Below are 25,820 nucleotides of genomic sequence, written 5' to 3'. Positions count from 1 at the left end.
GACAAAAAATCAAACACCGCATGTTCTCACTCATAGGTGGGAATTGAACAATGAGAACACGTGGACACAGGAAGGGGAACATCACACTCCGAGGACTGTTGTGGGGTGGGAGGAGGGGGGAGGGATAGCATTAGGAGATATACCTAATGCTAAATGACGAGTTAATGGGTGCAGCACACCAACATGGCACATGTATACATATGTAACAAACCTGCACATTGTGCACATGTACCCTAAAACTTAAAGTATAATAATAATAAAATAAAATAAAAAGAGATTTTGGGCTGAGACGATGGGGTTTTCTAAATATACAATCATGTCACCTGCAAACAGGGACAATTTGACTTCCTCTTTTCCTAACTGAATACCCTTTATTTCTTTCTCTTGCCTGATTGCCCTGGCCAAACTTACAACACTATGTTGAATAGGAGTGGTGAGAGAGGGCATCCCTGTCTTGTGCCAGTTTTCAAAGGGAATGCTTTCAGTTTTTGCCCATTCAGATGATATTGGCTGTGGGTTTGTCATAAATAGCTCTTATTATTTTGAGATACGCCCCATCAATACCTAGTTTATTGAGAGTTTTTAGCATGAAGAGCTGTTGAATTTTGTCAAAGGCCTTTTCTGCATCTATTGAGATAATCATGTGGTTTTTGTCTTTGGTTCTGTTTATATGATGGATTATGTTTATTGATTTGCTTATGTTAAAGCAGCCTTGCATCCCAGGGATGGAGCAAACTTGATCATGGTGGATAAGCTTTTTAATGTGCTGCTGGATTTGGTTTGCCAGTATTTTATTGAGGATTTTTGCATCGATGTTCATCAGGGATATTGGTCTAAAATTCTCTTTTTCTGCCAGGCTTTGGTATCAGGATGATGTTGGCCTCATAAAATGAATTAGGGAGGATTCCCTCTTTTTCTATTGATTGGAATAGTTTCAGAAGGAATGGTACCAGTTCCTCTTTGTACCTCTGGTAGATTCGGCTGTGAATCCATCTGGTCCTGGACTTTTTTTTGTTGGTAGGCTATTAATTATTGCCTCAATTTCAGAACCTGTTATTGGTCTATTCAGGGATTCAGCTTCTTCCTGGTTTAGTCTTGGGAGGGTGTATGCGTCCAGGAATTTATCCATTTCTTCTAGATTTTCTAGTTTATTTGCGTAGAGATGCTTATAGTATTCTCTGATGGTAGTTTGTATTTCTGTGGGATCAGTGGTGATATCCCCTTTATCATTTTTTATTGCGTCTATTTGATTCTTCTCTCTTTTCTTCTTTATTAGTCTCGCTAGTGGTCTGTCAATTTTGTTGATCTTTTCAAAAAACCAGCTCCCGGATTCATTGATTTTTTTTGAAGGGTTTTTTGTGTCTCTGTCTCCTTCAGTTCTGCTCTGATCTTAGTTATTTCTTGCCTTCTGCTAGCTTTTGAGTGTGTTTGCTCTTGCTTCTCTAGTTCTTTTAATTGTGATGTTAGGGTGTCAATTTTAGATCTTTCCTGCTTTCTCTTGTGGGCATTTAGTGCTATAAATTTCCCTCTACACACTGCTTTGAATGTGTCCCAGAGATTCTGGTATGTTGTGTCTTTGTTCTCATTGGTTTCAAAGAACATCTTTATTTCTGCCTTCATTTCATTATGTAGCCAGTAGTCATTCAGGAGCAGGTTGTTCAGTTTCCATGTAGTTGAGCAGTTTTGAGTGAGTTTCTTAATCCTGAGTTCTAGTTTGATTGCACTGTGGTCTGAGAGACAGTTTGTTATAATTTCTGTTGTTTTACATTTGCCGAGGAGTGCTTTACTTCCAACTATGTGGTCAATTTTAGAATAAGTGTGATGTGGTGCTGAGAAGAATGTGTATTCTGTTGATTTGGGGTGGAGAGTTCTGTAGCTGTCTATTAGGTCTGCTTGGTGCAGAGCTGAGTTCAATTCCTGGATATCCTTGTTAATTTTCTGTCTCGTTGATCTGTCTAATGTTGACAGTGGGGTGTTAAAGTCTCCCATTATTATTGTGCGGGAGTCTAAGTCTCTTTGTAGATCTCTAAGGACTTGCTTTATGAATCTGGGTGCTCCTGTATTGGGTGCATATATATTTAGGATAGTTAGCTCTTCTTGTTGAATTGATCCGTTTACCATTATGTAATGGCCTTCTTTATCTCTTTTGATCTTTGTTGGTTTAAAGTCTGTTTTATCAGAGACTAGGATTGCAACCCCTGCCTTTTTTTGTTTTCCATTTGCTTGGTAGATCTTCCTCCATCCCTTTATTTTGAGCCTATGTGTGTATCTGCACGTGAGATGGGTCTCCTGAATACAGCACACTGATGGGTCTTGACTCTTTATCCAATTTGCCAGTCTGTGTCTTTTAATTGGAGCATTTAGCCCATTTACATTTAAAGTTAATATTGTTCATGTGTGAATTTCATCCTGTCATTGTGATGTTAGCTGATTATTTTGCTCGTTAGTTGATGTAGTTTCTTCCTAGCATTGATGGCCTTTACAATTTGGCATGTTTTTGGAGTGGCCAGTACTGGTTGTTCCTTTCCATGTTTAGTGCTTCCTTCAGGAGCTCTTGTGAGGCAGGCCTGGTGGTGACAAAAATCTCTCAGCATTTGTTTGTCTGTACAGGATTTTATTTCACTTTCACTTATGAAGCTCAGTTTGTCTGGATATGAAATTCTGGGTTGAAAATTCTTTTCTTTAAGAATGTTGAATATTGGCCCCCACTCTCTTCTGGCTTGTAGAGTTCCTGCCAAGAGATCTGCTGTTAGTCTGATGGGCTTCCCTTTGTGGGTAACCCAGCCTTTCTCTCTGGCTGCCCTTAACATTTTTTCCTTCATTTCAACTTTGGTGAATCTGACAATTATGTGTCTTGGAGTTGCTCTTCTCGAGGAGTATCTTTGTGGCGTTCTCTGTATTTCCTGAATTTGAATGTTGGCGGGCCTCACTAGGTTGGGGAAGTTCTCCTGGATAATATTCTGAAGAGTGTTTTCCAACTTGGTTCCATTCTCCCCATCACTTTAAGGTACAGCAGTCAGATGTAGACTTGGTCTTTTCACACAGTCCCATATTTCTTGGAGGCTTTGTTCATTTCTTTTTACTCTTTTTTCTCTAAACTTTTCTACTTGCTTCATTTCATTCATTTGATCTTCAATCACTGATACCCTTTCTTCCACTTGATCAAATGGGCTACTGAAGGTTGTGCATTCGTCACGTAGTTCTCGTGCCATGGTTTTCAGCTCCATCAGGTCGTTTAAGGACTTCTCTACACTGTTTATTCTAGTTAGTCAGTCGTCTAATCTTTTTTCAAGGTTTTTAGCTTCTTTGCAAGGGGTTCAAACATCCTCCTTTAGCTCGGAAAAGTTTGTTATTACTGATGGTCTGAAGCCTTCTCTCAATTTGTCAAAGTCATTCTCCATCCAACTTTGTTCCATTGCTGGCGAGGAGCTGTGTTCCTTTGGAGGAGAAGAGGCACTCTGATTTTTAGAATTTTCAGCTTTTCTGCTCTGGTTTCTCCCCATCTTTGTGGTTTTATCTACCTTTGGTCTTTGATGATGGTGACGTCCAGATGGGGTTTTGGTGTGGATGTCCTTTCTGTTTGTTAGTTTTCCTTCTAACTTTCAGGACCCTCAGCTGCAGGTCTGTTGGAGTTTGCTGGAGGTCCACTCCAGACCCTTTTTGCCTGGGTATCAGCAGCAGAGGCTGCAGAACAGCAAATATTGCAGAACAGCAGATGTTGCTGCCTGATCCTTCCTCCAGAAGCTTTATCTCAAAGGGGCACCCAGCTGTATGGGTGTCAGTCAGCCCCTACTGGGAGGTGTCTCCCAGTTAGGCTACTCGGGGGTCAGGGACCCACTTGAGGAGGCAGTCTGTCCGTTCTCAGATCTCAAACTCCATGCTGGGAGAACCACTCCTTTCTTCAAAGCTGTCAGACAGGGACATTTAAGTCTGCAGAAGTTTCTGCTGCCTTTTGTTCAGCTATGCCCTGCCCCCAGAGGTGGAGTCTACAGAGGCAGGCAAGCCTCCTTGAGCTGCAGTGGGCTCCACCCAGTTTGAGCTTCCCGGCCGCTTCGTTTACCTACTCAAGCCTCAGCAATGGTGGACATCCTTCCCCTAGCCTCACTGCCACCTTGCAGTTCGATCTCAGACTGCTGTGTTAGCAGTGAGCGAGGCTCCATGGGCATGGGACCCTCCGAGCCAGGCACGGGATACAATCTCCTGGTGTGCCGTTTGCTAAGGCCGTTGGAAAAGTGCAGTATTAGGGTGGGAGTATCCTGATTTTCCAGGTACCATCTGTCACGGCTTCCCTTTGCTAGGAAAGGGAATTCCCCGACCCCTTGCGCTTCCCGGGTGAGGCAATGCCCTGCCCTGCTCCGTGGGCTGCACCCACTGTCTGACAAGCCCTGATGAGATGAACCCCGGTACCTCAGTTGGAAATACAGAAATCACCCCTCTTCTGCGTTGCTCACGCTGGGAGCTGCAGACTGGAGCTGATCCTATTCAGCCATCTTGGAACCTCTTTCAAGACTACTTGTTAAATGTTAAACTGCATGTGGAGAGGAATAAAATCCGCGGTTCCTGAGTGTGAATTTGTTCATCAGAATGCTTTCTGTCCAGAGGGACAGACTGAGGCCCCTGGAGGAGTACTTACTGAAAGGAGCAGCGAGATAGAGAAAAGGGTGGAGCCTCAAAGATGAACTTCACCTACCAGGAGAAGTGGGAGTATGGATTTGGAGATTTTTTTTTTTTTTTTTTTTTTGAGACGGAGTCTCGCTCTGTCACCCGGGCTGGAGTGCAGTGGCGCAATCTCGGCTCACTGCAAGCTCCGCCTCCTGGGTTCACGCCATTCTCCTGCCTCAGCCTCCCAAGTAGCTGGGACTACAGGCGGCCACCACCATGCCTGGCTAATTTTTTGTATTTTTTAGTAGAGATGGGGTTTCACCGTGTTAGCCAGGAGAGAATTCTTGAGCTAGACAGTTATAAAGAAGACAAACCGGTTAGAATACACATACAGAATCTGTTCCCTGGAGCATGTCGATTATGTTTAGGACATACTTCTATTCTTTTCTGCTCTGCTCATCTCTTTTCCTTCATCTGCAATCCTGACATTCATAGCATTTTAGAGCTGAAAGTGATCTCATGAAATATATAGTCTATATTTTGTAAAGTGTCTATTATTCAGTGCTATCCAAAAGAACTTTCTGCTATGATGGAAATGTTCTGTGGCTTCAGTGTCCAGTATGGTAGCCACTAGCCCCATGTGGCTATCGAGCACTTGGAATATGGCTAGTGCAACCAAGGAAGTAAATTTTTTATCTTTAGTTTTAATTAATTTAAAGGTGAATGGCCACATGTGGCTAGTGGGTTATCTTCCTGGACAGCTCAGTTAGACTATCTAGTATCATCAGCCATCTTCATTTTACACTGTCTTAAGACAGAGTAACTTGACCAAGTCTCCCACATTGAAAACCTGATCTTGTAAAAATTAACATTAGGTATTCTCACCAGCACCCAGTATTTTACATTTGTTAACCCTGTAGTAGAGGCAATATAGGAGACAGGTTAGAGCATGGACTCTGGAGCCAGAATGCTTGAATTGGACTCTCAGTTCTACCATTTAATAAATATGTGACCAACTAATTTAATTTCTCAGTACCCAATTTTTAGAAATCTGTATGATAGAAATAATAATGATAGAAATAACAATGATAGAAATAATAATAGAAATCTATATGATAGAAATAATCAATATGATAGAAATATCTATCTTATAGGGTTGTTGTAAGGATTAAATGAGTTGATATATATAAAGTACATAGAACAGTGCCTGGCACACAGTAAGTGATATGTAAGTGTTACTTACTCTTAGTATTTATCTTAATCCTTACAATATCTTTGGAAGTATAAGTATAATATGCCCAATTTTACAGTTGAAGAAGCTGTGGCCTAGATACTTCTTGCCCAAAATCACATCGCATGTATGTGGCAGAGCTAATATTTGGTCATCTGACTCTTAGGTTTAGGACTCTTTGTAGTTCTGTCCTGTCTTTTGCCTCTCAAAACAGTATTTTCCATCTTCCCACAAAGTACAGAACATGAGAAGTCACTTCTTTTTGGGGAATATTTATGAACTGAGCCTTAAAAAGACAGAGTAATAGCAGAAAGGTCACTGAAAACATTTCATCAATTGATTGATTGATTGATTGATTGATTGACGCGGTCTCACTCTGTCCCCCAATCTGGAGTGCCGTGGTGCAATCTCAGCTCACTGCAGCCTCTGCCTCCCAGACTCAAGAGATCCTCCCACCTCCTGAGTAGCTGGGACTACAGGCATGTGCTACCATGCTTGGCTAATTTTTTTTTTATACGTGGGATCTCACTATATTGCCCAGGCTGGTCTTGAATTTCTGCGCTCAACCTGTCCTCCTACTTTGGCCTCCCAACATGCTGGGATTACAGGCTTGAGCCACTACACCCAGCCTGAAAACATTTCAGACACAGGGGGATAGCTTGAGCAAAGACCCCATAGGAAGAAGAGGGCCAGGAATAGTCCTGCTTGTGCCTGTATAATCTGAGGCTTCTTGTGTACCCTAAAGTACGGTCACTGCACTGTATTCTATTTCAGGGAGCCCCTTGACAGAGCGGAAAGTGTCGATACCCAGTTGTTGTGTATCCTTTGCAACAGCCGATGAGTCATCTCCTGTATACACCCAAGTGGTTGAAAACACAGATTCCCCCATCTGGAATTTTCAACAGCAGTCAAGGTTTGTGTTATTTGTTGTTTGTCAGCCTTCCAGAATCTGCTTTTTGTTCTAAGACACAAAGTCAGAGCAAGGAGTATAACCAACACAATTTTTAAGCAGACCTGGAAAATGCTTTTCTTATCCAAGCAATTATTTAATCCTAGTGTTTATGAATTCACAGCAGGCAGTGGTTTAAAGGTTTTGTTTTAGTGTTTTTAACTCTTCTCAGTATGCTCAAAAATTATTCAGTGAGAGGACCTCTCTGTTTTAGGCACTTGGAATTAAAGATGATTAAGATACTCCATGCAATTGAGGAGTTCATGGTCTTACCTGGGAAAAAATATCAATAACAAATTACCATCAAGCTGGGTGTGGTGACACATGCCTGTAATCCCAGCTACTGGGGGAGGGGAGGGGTGGCATTGGAGGATGGTGGAGCCCAGGTGGGAGGATCACTTGAGCGCAAGAGTTCAAGACTTGCCTGGGCAATATAGCAAGACCATGTCTCAAAAAAAAAATTGTAATAAAGAGAAATAAGAAGAGGATGCTGGTAGAGCTCAGAAAAACAGATTATTTAGGACAACCTAGAAGTTCAGGGAAGGCTTCATAAATAAGACACCTCAGCTAAATATTGAAGAATGTATATAAGTTATCCAGGTGAATGAGAGTCAGAAAGATATTCCGAACAAAGAGAACTAATATCAGAAAAGGCTGTGGATTTTCATCCTTGGAAAAGACTTCTGGTGTAGTGGAAAGACCCTGGGCATTTGAACCAGAGACACTTGGCCTCCAACTCCATCTCTGTAATTTACTGACTGTGTGATCAAGTTATATAACATCTCTGAGCCACAGATTCCTCATCTGTAAAGTGGGGATCATTTTTATAAGGTCATTGTTAGGTCCAAATTAGATGACATTTAGGGCCTCATGGTACATAGCAGGTATACAACAAATGTTAGGTCTCCTTTGGGAGGCTCAAAAAATAGGAGGTAAAGTCCTGTCAGCCACTGTGCAGTGCCACTCAGATTTTATTAGGACAAAGAGGGCCGATTAAATGTGAGGGGGCTGGCATAGGAAGCCAAGAATTAAACTTTATTAAATGTGATGCAATGTTATGATAATAGTAACAAAATCATTATTAGAAGTTATACTGTGTCACCTTTTATAAAGTTTAATTCTTGTCCACCAACACTAGCCATACCCATAGTGTCTGGTCTTCTGTTTTCTCACAGTATTTGTGTACTTATTGAGTCTCAGCAGTTGGTCACATGTTCAGTGATTTGTAATCTGAGAGACTGGCCTGAGTCAGAAGCTAGAACTGCAGTGAAAACTCGGTGCTATCTATAGTGAGCTACTGAAAATTATAGAAATTCTGACCATAGTGGCCAGAGTACTTCATATAAAATATCAAATCCTCCCCAAAAGGCAGGAAACCGGAGGACTGAGCTTCTAAGTGGAGGTGACTTGTTCATTCACAACCTAAAAACCTAACCCAATTACAAAACGTCACAAACGTGATGAAGGGACATTAGCAATCTCCTGATTTCATCTCTTCACTTTACACTTGAGGAGACTGTGGCCCAGGGAGGCTACATAGTCTGTTGGTAACAGAAGGCAGGATTGGAAGAAAAATGAATAATGGCACTATTTATAATTCCTTTATCACAAAATTGTTTCCTTTGATCTTCATAGCAACTTGCACGTCAATAGTATTATCCCATTTAACAGGTAAGAGAACCAGGCCTGGAAGAAGCTAAGTGCATGGCCAGAGTCACTCAGGTGATAATAGCAGAGCTAGAATTCAGAGGTGAATCTTTTGATTCCCAGCTAGAATTAGAATCTCTGACCAATATTTGTTTCACTTTAGCACCGTGCCGCTCATTGGTCGGGAAGTAGGCTCTATTCACTTCCCCAGTGGTGTTTGGGGAATGAAATCAAGCCTCTTGGTTTTCTCTAGATCTCCATCTTACTTACCTGGAGCACTGGCACCTGGTTTGGAACTTTCCAAAGCGTTGTCACTTAAAACTGTAATTTATGTAATATATAAATGTATTGGAGGTGTTCAGTGGATTCCACTTCAGCTTCTTTATCTGGTGTGAAAGTTAGGCATTTTCTTATTTTGTTGCCTTGCCTCTGCATGGTGTAGCATTGAGGTCAGGCAAGCCAGGGTTCAAATCCCAGCCCTACTACTTACTGACTCTTAAGTGACCTCAAGCAAACCATTTTACTTCTCTGAGCCCAACCTTATCATCTGTAAAATAAGGATAATAATGTCCATGTTATAGGCTTTTGTGCAGATTAAATGTATATGAAACACGTGGGGCCATGCCTGGCCCAAGGTAGGCACTCAATAAATGTTCTTTTTCTCCTCCTCTTCCCTTCTCTCCATTCTCTCATTCTAAGGCATAAGCGGAATCCTTACCCATTCCAATAAAACTCTTAAACACATGTTGAGGAACTTCTTTTCCATACTTCCTCCTCTGTCTTAGGGAAACTTTGGGAGTGGTGGGGAGGAAATGTTGTGTCAGGGGAGCCTGTTTTCAAGTCTTGGCAAGTTACTTCACCTCTCTGAGCGTCCATCCCCTCATTTTAACTGTGAAGATAAAAATATATCCTAGAAGATGGCTAAGAAGAAATAGTGTTGGGAAAGTGCTTTGCAAATTACAAGATATTCTTCAAATCTAAGTTTTATACTACAGGAAGTTCCTATACACTTTGTTTATAGTGGTTGTTTTTCTTAATAGGCTATCAAAAGAGCTGCTTCTGGACCCACAACAAACCCTGGTCTTCAAAGTTTGGCATAAAGGAGGTATGAAGTCTTTTACAAGAATATCTGCTTGCTTATAAAAATAAGCTCACATCCTGTTAACAATTTACCATTCCTTTTTATTTTTTTCAAACCAAGTGAAGCATTCCCGACAGTGCTGGGAATGCAGATATATGGTAGAGGGTAATCCCCCAGAAGGCCACATTATTCTCTTGTAAAAAAAAATTTTTTTTTTTGAACAAGATCTTGCTCTGTCACCTAAGCTGGAGTGCAGTGGCATGATCATCTCAGTCTCCTGAGTAGCGGGGACCACAAGCGCGTACCATTATGCCTAGCTAATTTTTCTTTTTTTTTTTTTTTTTTTTTTTTTTTGAGACAGAATCTTGCTGTGTCGCCCAGGCTGGAGGGCAGTGGCACGATCTTGGCTCACTGCAAGCTCCGCCTCCCGAGTTCACGCCATTCTTCTGCCTCAGCCCCCCAAGGAGCTGGGACTACAGGCGCCTGCCACCACGCCCGGCTAATTTTTTATGTTTTTAGTAGAGACAGGGTTTCAGCGTGTTAGTCAGGGTGGTCTCGATCTCCTGACCTCGTGATCCACCCGCCTCGGTCTCCCAAAGTGCTGGGATTACAGGCGTGAGCTCCTGCACCCGGCTGCTAATTATTTTTTTGTACAGACAATTTCTCACTATGTTGCCAGGCTCTAACTCCTCTATCTCTAACTGCTGGGCTCAAGCAATCTTCCTGCCTCGGCCTCCCAAAGTGCTGAGACTACAGGCGTGAGCCACCATACCTGGCCTATTCTCCTACAGAATTCAAGTACTTAAAAATTATATAATTTTGTTTGACTACCTGCTTAGTGCAGAAATCCAAGTACATTTCAGTCTTTCCTGTTGTATCTGTCAACCATCATAATGTACAGCCTGCCACATACAAGTGGTTTCCCCCCACGTTTGTATGATGATATTAAGCCTTCTGTTGACTCTGGCTTATTAACCAAGACCCTTGCATTTTCAGGTAGTACACAAGAAGAGAGTCTAACCACATATTTTTTCTTATTTTAAGAACCTTCCCCAGAGGGATGTGCTGATGTTATGGTCTTTGGACCCAGTTTTATTAAGAGGCATAACACAGCAACATTAGGAGGCTTGACTCTGAAGCCAGATTCTTTGGATTCAAATGCCAATTCTGCCCCTTACTTTAGCAGTGTGACCTTGGGTAAATGACTTATCTGTGCCTATTTCCATATCTATAAAATTGAGGCTAATAATAGTACCTACTTCATAGGGTTTTTGGAGAATTAAGTAAGGGCCTGACACTTAGTAAATAGCATATCAGTTTTTCTTGTTTTTATTACTGAGCAATAACGTGCTAAGAACTTTACAAACTCTCTAATTCTTGACAGTAAAAATGAAATTAGTCTAATTTTATAGCTGTAAAAGCTGAAGCCCAAGGAAATTTGGTGGCTTGACTAAGGTCATATAGCTATTAATTGGTGGAGCCAGTATTTGAACCCAGTTCTTACTGGCTGTACAGCCTTCACTGTTTGTACTTCACCATGCTAGTAGGATTGGAAAACTTGGAAAATTGAAGTGATGAGGACGTCTAACCATCTCACAGCTTAGAAGATTTTGTCTCACTAAATCTCACCTCTAAGTCTAGCTTCTTTAAGATTCCAGCTAGGCCCTGATTTCCAAATCTTGATTTATTTTGAGTCACCCACACAGCCTACAGAGTCACAGTTTTTTGTTCACCAGTGGTGATTTTTGGAGCTTACCTCAAACCCTAGTAAAGACCTCAGAGAAATCAGAGTGTAAAGGGAATTGACTGACCTTTCTCTCTCCGCCTGTGCTCCTGTTGGTGAGTGCTGCTGTGAGTCCCTTGTTTTGATGATGAGTTCTATGTTGCTGCTTTGGATTCACTTAGTTCCTCCACTGCTACCCAACCTCATAAATACAGCAAGAGTCTGAATCAACACAAGGAATTCTTGCTGTATTTAGCTGGGCTCCACCCTCCTTTCTAGGCTTTTTCTCTCTTCTCTCTAAAGTACCACAGAGATTCTCAAGCAGACCAGGGTTCACAATTCAGCACTTATTTTAGCAGGCAAAAGAGAATAAACTTTGGTCTTATGCAGACCTGGGTTCAAATCTTGGCTCTGCTGTTTACTATAATAACTATGTGGCCCGAATTAAATCACTTCACCTCTTTCCTGTTATCTTTCTTATTTATAAAATTAGAATAATAGTACTGGCCTTGCAGAATTTGTGAGGATTAGAGATAATATATGTAAAGTACTTGGCACATAATTGTTGCTTAATAAATGGAGCTATTTTTATTATTATGTGTACTATGTGTCAGGTACTATGCTAGGACTATTGGAATGTAGAGAATAAAATACATTCCCTACCTTCCAGGACTTCAAGAGGGTCTTAGTAAGATCTGGTCATAAATGAAAGTTAGGAAAATGCCTAGACCACACTGACCACTACTCAGTGTATGTAGATGTCTCTCTCCCCTTAACCCATTTATGCCTGGTGTTCCATTATTGGAACGCTAAGCTTGTGGGAGTTATTTATATCCTACTGCTCAAGGTCATTACCAAGGTCTGATTTTTTGCAAAAAAATTTGCAGACTCCAGCATAAATGGGTTAATTCTATCATTTCCACACAAACTCAACACATCTAGTATGGCAAGTACTCAAATCCAACCAAGCTGTGTTCAGCAGATATTTTATTTAAGTTTCTATTCTGTGCCAGGCACCATGCTAAGTACTAGGGATACAAAGATAAAATAAAACAGGCATGATCCCTATCCTCACAGAGCCTACAGTCAGTGTGGGACATAAAAAGTACAGTGTAGTATGATTAGACAAATACAGGGTACTCTGATAGGAGATGTCTAACCCAGACTTAGGATGTCAGAGGAGGCTTCTGGAGCACACCTGAGCTGAGGAATGAAGGGGCAAGATTTACTGTAGTCAGAGGGGAAAACAAATACAAAGTCTCAAGTCAAGAAAGAGTTGAGGGAAGTTCTTGATGACTAGAATATTAACAGCAAAGGGAGAATGGTGGATTGTCCTGTTAATCCGATGTTAAATTTAACTCTTCCAAGCCATTCCTTTTCTCCGTGATCTGCTTAGCCAAAGCACTCCTCAGGTATGTTTAGGATGTACCTACCTTCATTTTAGGCAGAACCCTCCATCATACTTCATCCCCAGTGGGTAGGAATTACTTGACCCCCACTCTGGGGAATACAGCTTCAAGTGTTTGTAGAATCGAAAACTTTCCAAGTTGAAAGGGATCTTTTTTTTTCTTTTTTGAGACAAGATCTCACTTTGTTTCCCAGGCCGGAGTACAGTGGTAGGATTATGCTCACTGCAGCTGTGAACTCCTGAGCTCAAGCAGTCCTCCCACCTCAGCCTTCCAAGTAGCTGGGACTACAGACATGCACCACTATACCCCACAAATTTTGTTTTGTTTTGTTTTGTTTTGTTTATAGATGGGGTCATGCTATGTTCCCCAGACTGGTCTCGAACTCTTGACCTTAAGCAATCCTCCCTCCTCAACCTCCCAAAGTGCTGGGGTTACATGCATGAGCCACCTGCTCAACCAAAGGGGATCTTGAATCTGGTTCAGTACTTCTCATTATATGTGTGTGACTGAGGCTCAGGGAGTTAGAGGAATGTGTTTTCCAGTCAAAGCCATACCTAGATTTGCTATTGTGGCACACTGCTCCTTTGTCCCGCTCTAGGTTGGCCAGTTTACTTGTGTTTTCAGTGAATATTTATCAAGTTTTTCATGCAGGAAGATGTTATGCCAGGTATGGAGAGTGTAGGGAACATAGTGTAATACCTTTTCTCATCTTTTAGCTAGGTTCCAGTCTAAAGGACAGCAAGCTGTCCAAACAAATGTTATGTAGTATGTGATGAATTTAGTGTCACCAGGAATGTGCCCAAGGAACTGTGGGAACTTCACGATTACTCCTCTGGAAAATATGCATTCCTTGATTTATTAAGCAGTTTATAGACCTACAGTTGTATCAGTGTTTGGTAGATCCAGCCTTTGATTTCACTATACAGAATGGAGCCTATATAAAATAGAAATTCATGAAGTGACAGAGACCTGTGTGTCCCCAGCTACTTCATGTCAGAAATGAGGAATAAGTAGCAAAGAATATGAGAATGAAGGTCATTGCATGGTAGCTTGTCCAATAAAAAGAGAATCTTCTCAGTCATTAAGGGCAGCCCCTTTACCATATAGAGAAGAGCCTGAGCCCAGGCTCATTTTGCACCCTAAACTGTTCTCCAGGGAGTTGTTTTTCCTTTTTAATTTGTGTCACTTTGTTCTTAATTAAATATAATACATATGTAGAAAATTTGGAAAATATAGGGAAGTATAAATAGGAAAATGCAAATCTCTCATAATTCCGTAATTGCAAGACATTACTGCCCTGAGAAAAATCACTGAGACATGGTAGCCTAGGAAAAATAAGTTCTTAAGTTTAGTGTTATTTTCTAATTGCCTATATCAAGAGGACTAGCTAGGTGGGGTGGCTCACATGTGTAATCCCAACACTTTGGGAGGCCAATGCAGGAGGATCACTTGAGGCTGGGGGTTCAAGACCACCTGGGCAACATAGTGAGACCCCATCTCAACAAAAAAATTAAATTAAAAATTAGCTGGGCATGGTGGTGTGTGCCTATAGTCCTAGCTACTTGGGAGACTGAAGAGGGAAGATTGCTTGAGTTTGCGAGTTCTAGGCTGCAGTGAACTATGATCATGCTACTGCACTGCAACCTGGACATCAGAGTGAGACCCCATCTCTTTCAAAATGAGAGAGAGAGAGAATGAAGTGCAAGCCTGCCAGCTTTTTCCCACCATACAGAAAGGGAATTCCTAACAGGGAAGGCAGGCTTTGGTTGCCATTCCCTCTCAACTTCATTATCTGTCTTCTCTGATGGCTTTGGGATCACTAAACTCCTCCATCCCCTGAATCAGCTTCTCTGTGTGCACCCTCTAATCTCAGTGGCAGGACATACCTAGCCACATTGCCCAGCTCTTCTCTTTCCTCTACAGATGAGGAGAGGGTGATCGGCTTTGCCTCGGTGGACCTCTCCCCACTTCTGTCTGGCTTCCAGTTTGTCTGTGGCTGGTACAACATCACAGACTTCAGTGGAGAGTGCCAGGGGCAGATAAAAGTTGCTGTCTCCCCTTTGGAGAGTTTGATACACTTCAAAGAAGAAAGGCAAGCAAGGCGTGGAGTGGAGACCTCAAAATCACTGGTATGTATGGAGATTCACATCCCTAACCAATACGAATTGTACTGACCTGTAAGAACATCCTTTACTCATGTTTGGCACTTTCCAGCTTATAGAATACGTTATATACTATTTGTGTCTTGTAACAACCTCCTGACCTTTTGGGGTGATGAAAATGTTCTGGAATTAGTAGTGATGGTTACACAACTTTGAATACACTGAAAACCAGTGAATTGAGCTTTTTAAAAGGATGAATTGTATAATACATTAATTATATCTCAGTTTCCAAATAAAACAAGGTTGTCATATACAATCTGAAACTCTATCAATTGACTTGTTTTTCAACTCTGTTACATTGATATCATTAGTCTTTCATTTAAAAAAATAATTGAAAGAATGTGAAGAGGGGAATTGATCACAGTAAGCACAGAACTCTTTCAAGGAGTTTAACTGTAAAAGAAAGAAGAATTTCCCAGACTATCAAAAATACGGGAGCTCTATCAAGGCAAAGACTATGTTTTCTATTCATCTCTCTGTCTCTCCTGCCTGGCCCAGGGTCTGGCACAGAGTGGTCATCCATAAATACTGAATGAAAGCGTGCATAAGAAAACAGAGTTCATTGGTCCCTATATAGGAAGGTCATTTCTTCAGCCCAACCCTGGTAGTCCTAAGACAAGAAATTTCACAGCTAGATTATCCTCATGTGTAAGGTAAATGTAAAATGATATCCATCCAGGCATTTACAGTGTATTAATAGCTGGAGGAACAAGAGCATAAATATAGATAAAGCAACTGAAAAGCAATCTGATAGCATAGTCTGTAAAATGAGTATAATAATAATACTTGCCTCATAAGATTATGAGAAAATGTATGTAAATTGTTTAGCACAGTGTTTAACACAAAGTATTCAGTAAATTAAATGCACACAATAAATTTTACAAATTTATTTATATACTGCTTTGTTACGAATGGGTTTATGGTGACAAGCGTACCGTTTTTCTTGTTGTGTTTACAGATCCCAATATACAGTCCCTTTTCCTTCCCTGCCTCTGATATGTATGCTGCATTCTCCAGCCACATGGCAAGGCAGACCCTAGACCAACTTGCTCATGCCTCCTCAAAGGAACTTGATTTCTCGTCTCCTGGGAGGTGAGTGGATTCTTGATGATGAGAAGAAATGGGGTTAAAAAATGGAAGTGTGTGAACTGGCTTATCATTTCTCTCTTTCCTTTATTAGAGGAAAAAACAAGACAGGGTAAGAGCTTTGTTGATCTTCTGTCACAACTCCAAAAACCCCAAGATCCTATGAAAACAAAGTTTTTATAAGATAGGAGCTAGAATTTGTACTGCTATCAGAAGGGTCACTTCAGTACAAGGGACAAGTTTCTGTTATCCTCAAAGGCCTTTAACCTTTATCCCTAAAGTCAGTCATCAGCTATGTGAGAAATACATCTTCTTTCCCCTCCTAAAACTATGTGCCAGTTTATTTTACAAAAAGCAACTGGTCCATCATTTTCACTAAGCCAGCCTTGAACATGCATATGGCTCTCAGGGCTAGAGCATGTTCCATCCTATACAAGGATAGGGTCTAAGAATAAGGTTGCTGCTTTCCATTCTACCTCTTTACAGGCCCTAGTACCATTTGAAGCACCCCGCTGCCTACACCAGTCTTTCCTATGTCTTTCTCTTCAGCTCAGGGAAAGGGCAAGGAATCTTCCCCTACAGCAGCCCTTCCTACAAGAGCAGTTACTGAGCAGACCCTTTTATTCCAAGAAAACGCTAATATCATGTAACCACTCTAATGCCCAATTCGGGGCTATATAGTTTTCTACTTGATCACCACATGAAGAGATCCTTGGTCCTCTGTACAAAGAGAGCTATGTATCTGTCAATTCCTAGATCCCAGATTTTAGATAATTCCTTTGTTATCTCTTTTATAAGTGTCACTTTGACCATACCCAATCAGTGGAACACATGGGTAGGATGAGGGTATCTCTAGTGCCCACGCTTTAGTAATTTTAAAAGCTAAAAGTTTAATGGCTTGCCTTTTGTCCACATAAAGATGTCCCTGTTACCACTTCAGAAGGGCCACATCAAAGTGTCATAGTATATACAGACAGCCATTTAAGGCTAGGCTATAATTCCCTCTCTAACCATCTTACCAGAGATCCAGCTCTTCCTGACCCTGCCCTGCTCAAGGGACAGGGTGGTGAAGTGGGCTGTGAGGTCAGACAGATCTGGAATCCTATCCTGGCTTTACCACTTACTATCTACATGTGACCTGAGGCTAATTACTTTAGTTTTCTGAGCTTTAGCTTTCTAATTTGTAGGATGAAAATAATATAGTACCTCAAGAGCTGTTATGAAGAGTAAATGAGAATAACTCACTTTTATATGGACTTTATATACATTAGCTCATTGGGTTTTCACAGCAGCCTTAAGAGAGAGGTTTTATTACTAATAATACATGCGAAATGCCTAGAACAGCAGTTTCCAAACTTTCTGGTCTTTGTGCTTTATTTTTAATAACCAAAAACTGTAAACAACTCAGGTGTCCATCAACAAAGAGGTGAACAAATAACCAAATTGTGGTGTATACATACAATGAAATATTAATACTACTCAAAAATAAGAAGAAATGTATTATTGATAGACAACAAAATGAATATCAAAATAATTATGCCAAGGAAGATAAGCTAGACGAAAAAGAGTACATTGGACCAGCCATGGTGACTCAGGCCTTTAATCTCAGTGCCTTAGGAGGCTGAGATGGGAGGATCACTTGAGGCCAGGAGTCCAAGACGATCCTGGACAACATAGTGAGACCCCATCTCCATAAAAAAATTTAAAAATTTGCCTGCCTGTAGTCCTAGCTACTCAGGAGGTTGAGGCAGGAGGCTCACTTGAGCCCAGGTACTTAAGGGTACAGTGAGCTATGATCACACCACTGCACTCCAGCCTGAGTGACAGAGCGAGAACCTGTCTCTTAAAAAAAATAAAAAGTACATTGTATATTATTCCATTTATGTAAAATCCTAGAAAATGCATCCTAACCTATAGTGACAGAAAGCAAATTAGTGGTTGCCTAGGGACAAGGCAGGGTGGATAAGGAGGAAAGGAGGAAGGAATTGCAAAAGACAAGAAGAAACTTTTGGAGGTGGTAGATATATTCATTATCTCGTGGTAATGGTTTCTTTGGATGTATACATGTGTTAAAATTCATCAAATTGTATTCTTTAAATATGTAAAGTTTATTTTATATCAGTTACACATTAATAAAGCAGTGATTCTCAAACATTTTCACTTCAAAACCCTTTTATACTGTTAAAAATTAGTGATGACCCAAACAGGTTTGTTTATGTGGGTTATATCTATCAATTTTTACCATATTAAAAATTGAAACACAAACTTTTAAAACGTAATAAGCAAAATCAATTGTATTTCTATATACCAACAATGAATAACCAAAAATGAAATTGAGGCTGGGCATGGTCTCTCGTGCCTGTAATTCCAGCACTTTGGGAGGCCAAGGTGAGAGGATTGCTTGAGCTCAGGAGTTCGAGACCAGCCTGGGCAACAAAGTGAAACCCTATCTCTACAAAAAATCAAAAAAATTAGCCAGGCATAGTGGTGCACACCTGCAGTCCCAGCTACTCGGGAGACTGAAGCAGGAGAATTGCTTGAGCCCAGGAGGTCGAGGCTACAGTGAGCCATGTTCATGCCACTGCACTCCAGTCTAGGCAACAGAGTAAGACCCTGTCTGCCAAAAAAAAAAAAAAAAAAAAAAAAAAAAAAAAAAAAAAATTGAAAAAGGTCTAAATAAAATCAAAGACATCCCATATTTATGGATTAAGAAACTTAATATTGTTACGATAGCAATATTCTCCACATTGATCTACAGATTCAACACAATCCCTATCAAAATTCCTGCTGACCTTGTGGAAATGGACAAGCTGATCTTAAAATTAATATGGAAATTCAAGGCACGTGGAATAGGCAAAACAACCTTGAAAAAGAACAGAGTCCCTAATTCCAAAGTTTACTACAGTGCTACTGTTAAGCAAAACAGTACTGGAATGAGGATAGAAATTTAAATCAGTGGAATTGAATTGATAGTCTCAAAATAAACCCATGTGTCTGTGGTAAACTAATTTTCAACAAGGATGCCAAGACTAATGAGGAAAGACTAGTCTTTTCTATAAATGGTGCGGAACAACTAGATATTCACATGCAAGTGATTGAAGCTGGACCCCTTCCTCACACCATACACAGAAATTAACTTCAAATGGGTCACATATCTAAATGTAAAAACTAAAACTATAAAACTCTTCCTAGGAAGCAGAGGAGTAAATCTTCATGAGCTTGGATTAGACAATGATTCCTTAGGAAATGACACCAAAAGCACAAGTAACAAAAGAAAAAAAATTAGATTCATCAAAATTAAAAACTCTCACAGCCATTAAAAAAAAAAGAACAAAATCATGTTCTTTGCAGCAACATAGATGCAGCTGGAGGCCATTATCCTAAGCGAATTAACACAAGAACAGAAAACCAAACACCACATGTTCTCCCTTATAAGTGGCAGCTAAGCATTGGGTACTCGTGGACATAAAAAAGGCAACAAAAGAAACTAGGGACTACTAAAGGAAGGAGAAAGGGAGGAGGACAAAAGTTGAACAACTGACTGTTAGGTAATATGCTTAGTACCTGGGTGATGGGATCATTCAAACCCCAAACCTCAGCATCCTGCACATACACCCCCAGATCTAAAATACAAATTGAAGTTATAAAAATAAATAAAATTTTAAAACTAAGAATTTTTACACTGCAAGTGATACCATCAAGAAAGTGAAAAGACAACCCATAGAATGGGAGAAAATATTTGCAAGTTATAGATCTTTTTTTTTTTTTTTTTTTTTTTTTTTTGAGACGGAGTCTTGCTGTGTCATCAGGCTGGAGTGCAATGGTGCGATCTCGGTACACTGCAACCTCCATCTCCCAGGTTCAAGCAATTCTCCTGCCTCAGCCTCCCTAGTAGCTGGGACTACAGGTGCACGCCACCACACCGGCTAATTTTTGTATTTTTAGTAGAGACGGGGTTTCACCATATTGGTCACTATGGTCTCGATCTCTTGACCTTGTGATCCACCTGTCTCGGCCTCCCAAAGTGCTGGGATTACAGGCGTGAGCCACCGTGCCTGGCCAGTTAAAGATCTTATATCTAGAATATATAAAGGGGCTCACACCTGTAATCCCAGCACTTGGGGAGGCTGAGGTGGGAGGATCGCTTGAACTCAGGAGGTCAAGACCATGTTATTATTTTTTATAGAGACGGGCAACATGGTGAGAGCCCATCTCCAAAAAAGTTAAAAAACTACTCGGACTTGGTGGTGCACATCTGTGGTCTTAGCTACTTAGGAGGCTGAGGTGGGAGTATCACTTGAGCCCAGGAGGTCAGGGCTGCATTGAGCCATGCACTCCAGCCTGGGAGACAAAGGGAGACCCTGTCTCAAAATAATATATAGAATATATAAAGAACTCTTACAACTCAATAATAAAAAGCAAATAACCAGTTTAAACATGGGCAAAGGATCTGAATAGACATTTCTTCAAAAAAGATATACAAATGGCCAATAATCACAGTAAAAGATGCAAATCAAAACCACAATGAGGTACCACTTTATATCCACTAGGGTGACTGTATTTAAAAAAAAAAAAAAAAAAAAAAGATATCTCAAGCCTTAGGAAGGGGTAGATAAATTGGAGCCCTTATACACTGCTGGTGGGATAGTAAAATGCTGCAGGTGCATAGGAAAATAATCTGGAAGTTCCTTAAATATGGAGTAACCATATGACCCAGTAATTCTGCTTCTAGTTATATGCCCAAAAGAAATGAAAACAAATGTCCACACAAAAACTTGTACACATATGTTTTTAGCATTATTCCTAATAACCAAAAAGTAGAAGCAACTCATGCCCATCAACTGAGGAGTAGATAAACAAAATGGGGTATATCTATCCAACAGAATATTATTCAGCTGTAAAAAGGAATGAAGGACTGATACATGCTGTACTACAGATGAAGCTTGAAAACATTATGCTAAATGAAAGAAGCCAGTCACCAAAAAACACATATTATATGATTCCATTTATGTGAAATATCCAGAATGGGCAAACCTATTGAGGCAGAAAATAAATTAGTAGTTGCCTAGGACCAGGAAATGTGGAATGGTTCTAATGGGTATGAGGTTGTTTTGTGAGTGGTAAAAATATTCTAAAACTGATTGTGGTAACAGTTATGTAACTCTGCATATACTAAAAACCATTGAATAATACACTTTAAATAGGTGAATTGTATGGTGTGTGAATTATATCTCAATAAAGCTGTGAATTAAAAAAAGAAGATTGTTGGAGTCATGTTCTTGAATATCATGCCCAGGAATTTGAGATTTGTTTAAAAGCCAAAGCTAGAAAGGAATGGTGGTGATCACATGGCGTAATATATGTTGAATGCTTACAACAGGGCTTGGCATATAATAAGGATGCCAAATATATTGTTGTTATTGTTGCTCTTGTTATTATTACTTCAGATTTATAGTTTTTGGTTTTGGGGGGATTTTTTTTTTTAAGCCAGAGTCTCACTCTATCTCCCAGGCTGGAGTGCAGTGGCATGATTTCTGCTCACTGCAGCCTCCACTTCCCAGGTTCAAGTGATTCTCCTGCCTTGGCCTCTGGCGTAGATGGGATTACAGGCGCCCGTCACCACACCCGGCTAATTTTTGTACTTTTAGTAGGGACGGAGTTTTGCCATATTGGCCAGGCTGGTCTCGAACTTCTGGCCTCAAGTGAACCACCCGCCTCAGCCTCCCAAAGTGCTGGGATTACAGGCATGAGTCACCGCCCCCGGCCAGATTTATGTTTTAGAAAAATCACTCTGCTAGTTGTGAAGAATGGATTAAAAGGGGGTAGGCAAGATTGAAGACAGGATTATTTTGGAGACATTTATAATCCAAGCAAGAAATGAAAAGGCCAGAACTGTGATAGTGGGGATAGATTTGCATTCCATTTCAGGATAGTGATTTGTTTATTGTCACACTAGCAGTGTTCTCATTGATTGGGAATTTATTTTGCTCCTTTTTTTTTTTTTTTTTTTTTGACAGAAGTGGTACCACAAGAAGCCAAGCATCACGCCATGAAGAGCATGTGCAGAACATTCGCCGGTTTCATGAATCCCTGCATCTTCAGGGAGAGGCACTCTTGCCATGTGATGACAAACTGACCACATCACCTTTGTCCTCCCAAACCTCCATTCTGACTTCTCTCAGGTGAGGCTCTGCTGAGAAAAGACACAGGAAACCATAGTGGGACACAAGGTGAATGAGAAATGGCAATGTGCATTACTGCTTTTCCATCACCTGCCACCGCCCTAGGAACATTAATAGAGGGCTCTTTTGCATGTTAGTATCAGGTTGGACCCTGGAGCCTCCTGGGATTCCTCATAGATGAATCTGTATCAGCTTGGGACCTTCCTTTCCTTCAGGGGGCTCTGTTATTGATCCACCTGTAAATGCAGGAGCTTCAGATTGTTCACCAAAACTTAATAATAACCACCCTCACAACCTCACAACCATTGACTTCTTCCAGACCAGCCTCTGTCCTGTTAACTGTTTTCTGTTCCTGACACTTCTCAAAAGAAGACATTTATGCAGCCAAAAAACACATGAAAAAATGCTCACCATCACTGGCCATCAGAGAAATGCAAATCAAAACCACAATGAGATACCATCTCACACCAGTTAGAATGGCAATCATTAAAAAGTCAGGAAACAACAGGTGCTGGAGAGGATGTGGAGAAATAGGAACACTTTTACACTGTTGGTGGGACTGTAAACTAGTTCAACCCTTGTGGAAGTCAGTGTGGCGATTCCTCAGAGATCTAGAACTAGAAATTCCATTTGACCCAGCCATCCCATTACTGGGTATATACCCAAAGGACTATAAATCATGCTGCTATAAAGACACATGCACACGTATGTTTATTGCGGCATTATTCACAATAGCAAAGACTTGGAACCAACCCAAATGTCCAACAATGATAGACTGGATTAAGAAAATGTGGCACATATACACCAGGGAATACTATGCAGCCATAAAAAATGATGAGTTCACGTCCTTTGTAGGGACATGGATGAAATTGGAAATCATCATTCTCAGTAAACTATCGCAAGAACAAAAAACCAAACACCGCATATTCTCACTCATAGGTGGGAATTGAACAATGAGAACACATGGACACAGGAAGGGGAACATCACACTCTGGGGACTGTTGTGGGGTGGGGGGAGGGGGGAGGGATAGCATTGGGAGATATACCTAATGCTAGATGACGAGTTGGTGGGTGCAGCGCACCAGCATGGCACATGTATACATATGTAACTTACCTGCACATTGCGCACATGTACCGTAAAACCTAAAGTATAATAATAATAATAATAATAATAAAAGAAAAAAAAAAAAAAAACTGTTTTCTGTTCCTTTCTTAGTTTAGTTAGCACCTGAGCCAGAGAATCGCTGTGAGAATTGAAAGGGCAATGATAAATCAGCTAGATCAGCCCCTAGCTTATCTAATGAAAAGTGTGGCACAGTGGAAAGGACACGGCTTCAGGGTCAGATAGACTTGACCTCCAATCCTTGCTCTGCCCATCTCAGAGGAGGAGATAGCCATGTTGCCAAATAATTATAATGCAGGGTAGTAAGAGCTGCAGTTTTCCTGGCCAAGAGTAGACAGGGGAATCCCTAATATTCTGGACTGTTCCTGGAAAGATTTAAAGAAGTCACATTTGAACTGGTCTTTGGAGGACATTTTGTGCAGAAAGAACTTATGCCAAGGCTCAGGGGCAAGTCAAGTTTGGGGAAATGCCAGCAGTGCATGTAGGAAAAAGCTGAGCATAAGATGCGAGAAGCAGGGTGAGTTCTTTAAGAGTCAGATCATGAAGGTCCTTGAATGTCAGACTAAGAATTATTACCCTTAGAACAATTATTCTTAAGTGAAAAGTGATGGAGGAAGGAAAGGAGGAGAGTATGTAAAATTTAAGGAAAAACTGTTTAAAAGGGGTGTGTGTGTGTGTGATGTAGATAAAGGCTTCCTATGCTGCCCAGGCTGGGCTCGAACACCTGGCCTTGCTTGCCTCCTTATTCACCAGGACAACAGGCCTGAGCCACTGCAGCTTCCGGCTTTTTTTGTTTGTTTGTTTTTGTTTTTATTTTTCTTGAGATGGGGTCTCGCACTATCGCCCCGGCTGGAGTGCAGTGGTGCGATCTCGGCTCACTGCAGCCTCTGCCTCCCGGGTTCAAGCGATTCTTCTGCCTCAGCCTCCCAAGCAGCTGGGATTACAGGTGCCCGTAATCACACCCAGCTAATTTTTTTTATTTTTAGTAGAGACGGGGTTTCACTATGATGGCCAGGCTGGTCTCAAACTCCTGACCTCGTGATCCCAAAGTGCTGAGATTACAGGCGTGAGCCATTGCACCCGGCCAAAAGACTTTACATTTGAACAACAACAACAACAAAAACTAACCTATTCTTTGATTTCATAATGCAAACTCAGAAAAGAAACATCGACTAAATCTTTTTGGTTAATGAGACAAGTTAAAAATTGATCAATAGTGCTATAGGCCAGCAGTCCCCAACCTTTTTGGCACCAGACACTGGTTTTGTGGAAGACCATTTTTCCATAGACAGGGGACAGGGTGGGGTTGGGGTTGGGGGATGGCTTCCAGATGAAACTGTCCCACCTCCCATCATCAGGCATTATTTAGATTCTCATAAGGAGTGCACAACCTAGATCCCTCACATGAGTAGTTCACAATAGGGTTTGCACTCCTATGAGAATCTAATGCTGCTGCTGATCTGACAGGAGGCGGAGCTCAGGGGTAACGCTCACTTGCCCCCGCTCACCTTCTGCTGTGCGGCCCAGTTCCTAATAGGCTACGAACACAGCCCAGAGTTTGGGGACTTCTGCTATAGACTATGGGAAACTGCCCAAACTTATTTTACAAAGAAGTAATATGTTCAGATTCTTATCTTCATATTAGTAAGATGCTAGAGATTGTAGGCTGTTTAAGTGAAACCATTGACAATTTGGTTGTATTTTATTGGGTCATTCACATAACCTATTTGGAACCCACTTAAAAAAAGAAACTCCTTCACCTTCGAGTAGTTTCTCTCAACTTTGGCACTATTGACATTCTGGCCAGATATTTTGTTTTGAGGGTCAGTTCTGTGTATTGTAGGTTGTTTAGCTGCATCCCTGGCCTCTACCAACTACATACCAGTAGCACCCCTCTCCCACTTGTGACAACCCAGAATGTCTCCAGACATTGCCAAGTATATCCTGAGGGACAATATTGCCAAGTTGAAAACCACTGCCCTAGGACAGTAGTTCTCAAAATTTAGTGTATATCAGACCCATGAAGGGCTTATTACAGCACTGATTGCTAGGACCCATCCACACAGTGCCTGATTCAGTAGGTCTAGGATAAGGCCTGAGACTCTGCATTTCTAACAAGCTCAGGTGATGCTGCTGCAGCTGGTCCTAGAACTAGGTTTTCAGAGCTACTATCTAGAGGAATTCTTTACCAAATGGGTGTGAAACAAGGTAAGATCAATTTGCATTACCTCCTTGGATTCAGAGAGCCCTTAAACAGTGCTGCATTTGAATCACAGCTATCATTTCAGGCCTGCAGAGCAAGTATTAATAAACCTGTGTTTCACAGATGAGCAAATTACAGCTTGGTGTTCGTAGGTTGACATGCCATGGTTCTACATGGTTCTACACTGGTCTAACAAGACCAGTAGGTTTGCTTATTTCCCAAAGCTACCCCAAGTTACATTTGTTTGCATGTTCCTCCTGCAGATATTTATCCATGTGGCATATACCACGATGTAGACACCTAAGTGATTTGGTACACACCACCATGACTTGAGTCTTGGCCTCTAGTGATAGAATAAGGATCAACTTTGTCCTCTCATTTGGATTTTCCTCTAAGACACGCAGACTGTTTCTAACAAAAGG

At 41.1% G+C, this 25,820-nt stretch overlaps 1 protein-coding gene across 3 annotated transcripts in view; it reads left to right on the top strand.

Annotated features, from left to right (window-relative positions):
- Positions 1–25,820, top strand: part of C2CD3 (C2 domain containing 3 centriole elongation regulator) — a 149,271-nt gene that overhangs the window by 106,655 nt on the left and 16,796 nt on the right. For all 3 annotated transcript variants that reach the window (XM_054440932.2, XM_063672079.1, XM_054440933.2), the window contains 5 exons: positions 6,608–6,746; positions 9,470–9,534; positions 14,566–14,771; positions 15,763–15,896; positions 21,908–22,072. In XM_054440932.2, the coding sequence (XP_054296907.2) occupies positions 6,608–6,746; positions 9,470–9,534; positions 14,566–14,771; positions 15,763–15,896; positions 21,908–22,072 (709 nt within the window). The remainder of the gene's footprint in view (positions 1–6,607; positions 6,747–9,469; positions 9,535–14,565; positions 14,772–15,762; positions 15,897–21,907; positions 22,073–25,820) is intronic.

This window comes from Pongo pygmaeus, chromosome 9 (assembly GCF_028885625.2).
Source record: "Pongo pygmaeus isolate AG05252 chromosome 9, NHGRI_mPonPyg2-v2.0_pri, whole genome shotgun sequence".
Taxonomy (NCBI): Eukaryota; Metazoa; Chordata; class Mammalia; order Primates; family Hominidae; genus Pongo; species Pongo pygmaeus.
The sequence above is the reverse complement of the archived record's forward strand: the minus strand, read 5'-3'. Positions and strand labels throughout refer to the sequence as shown.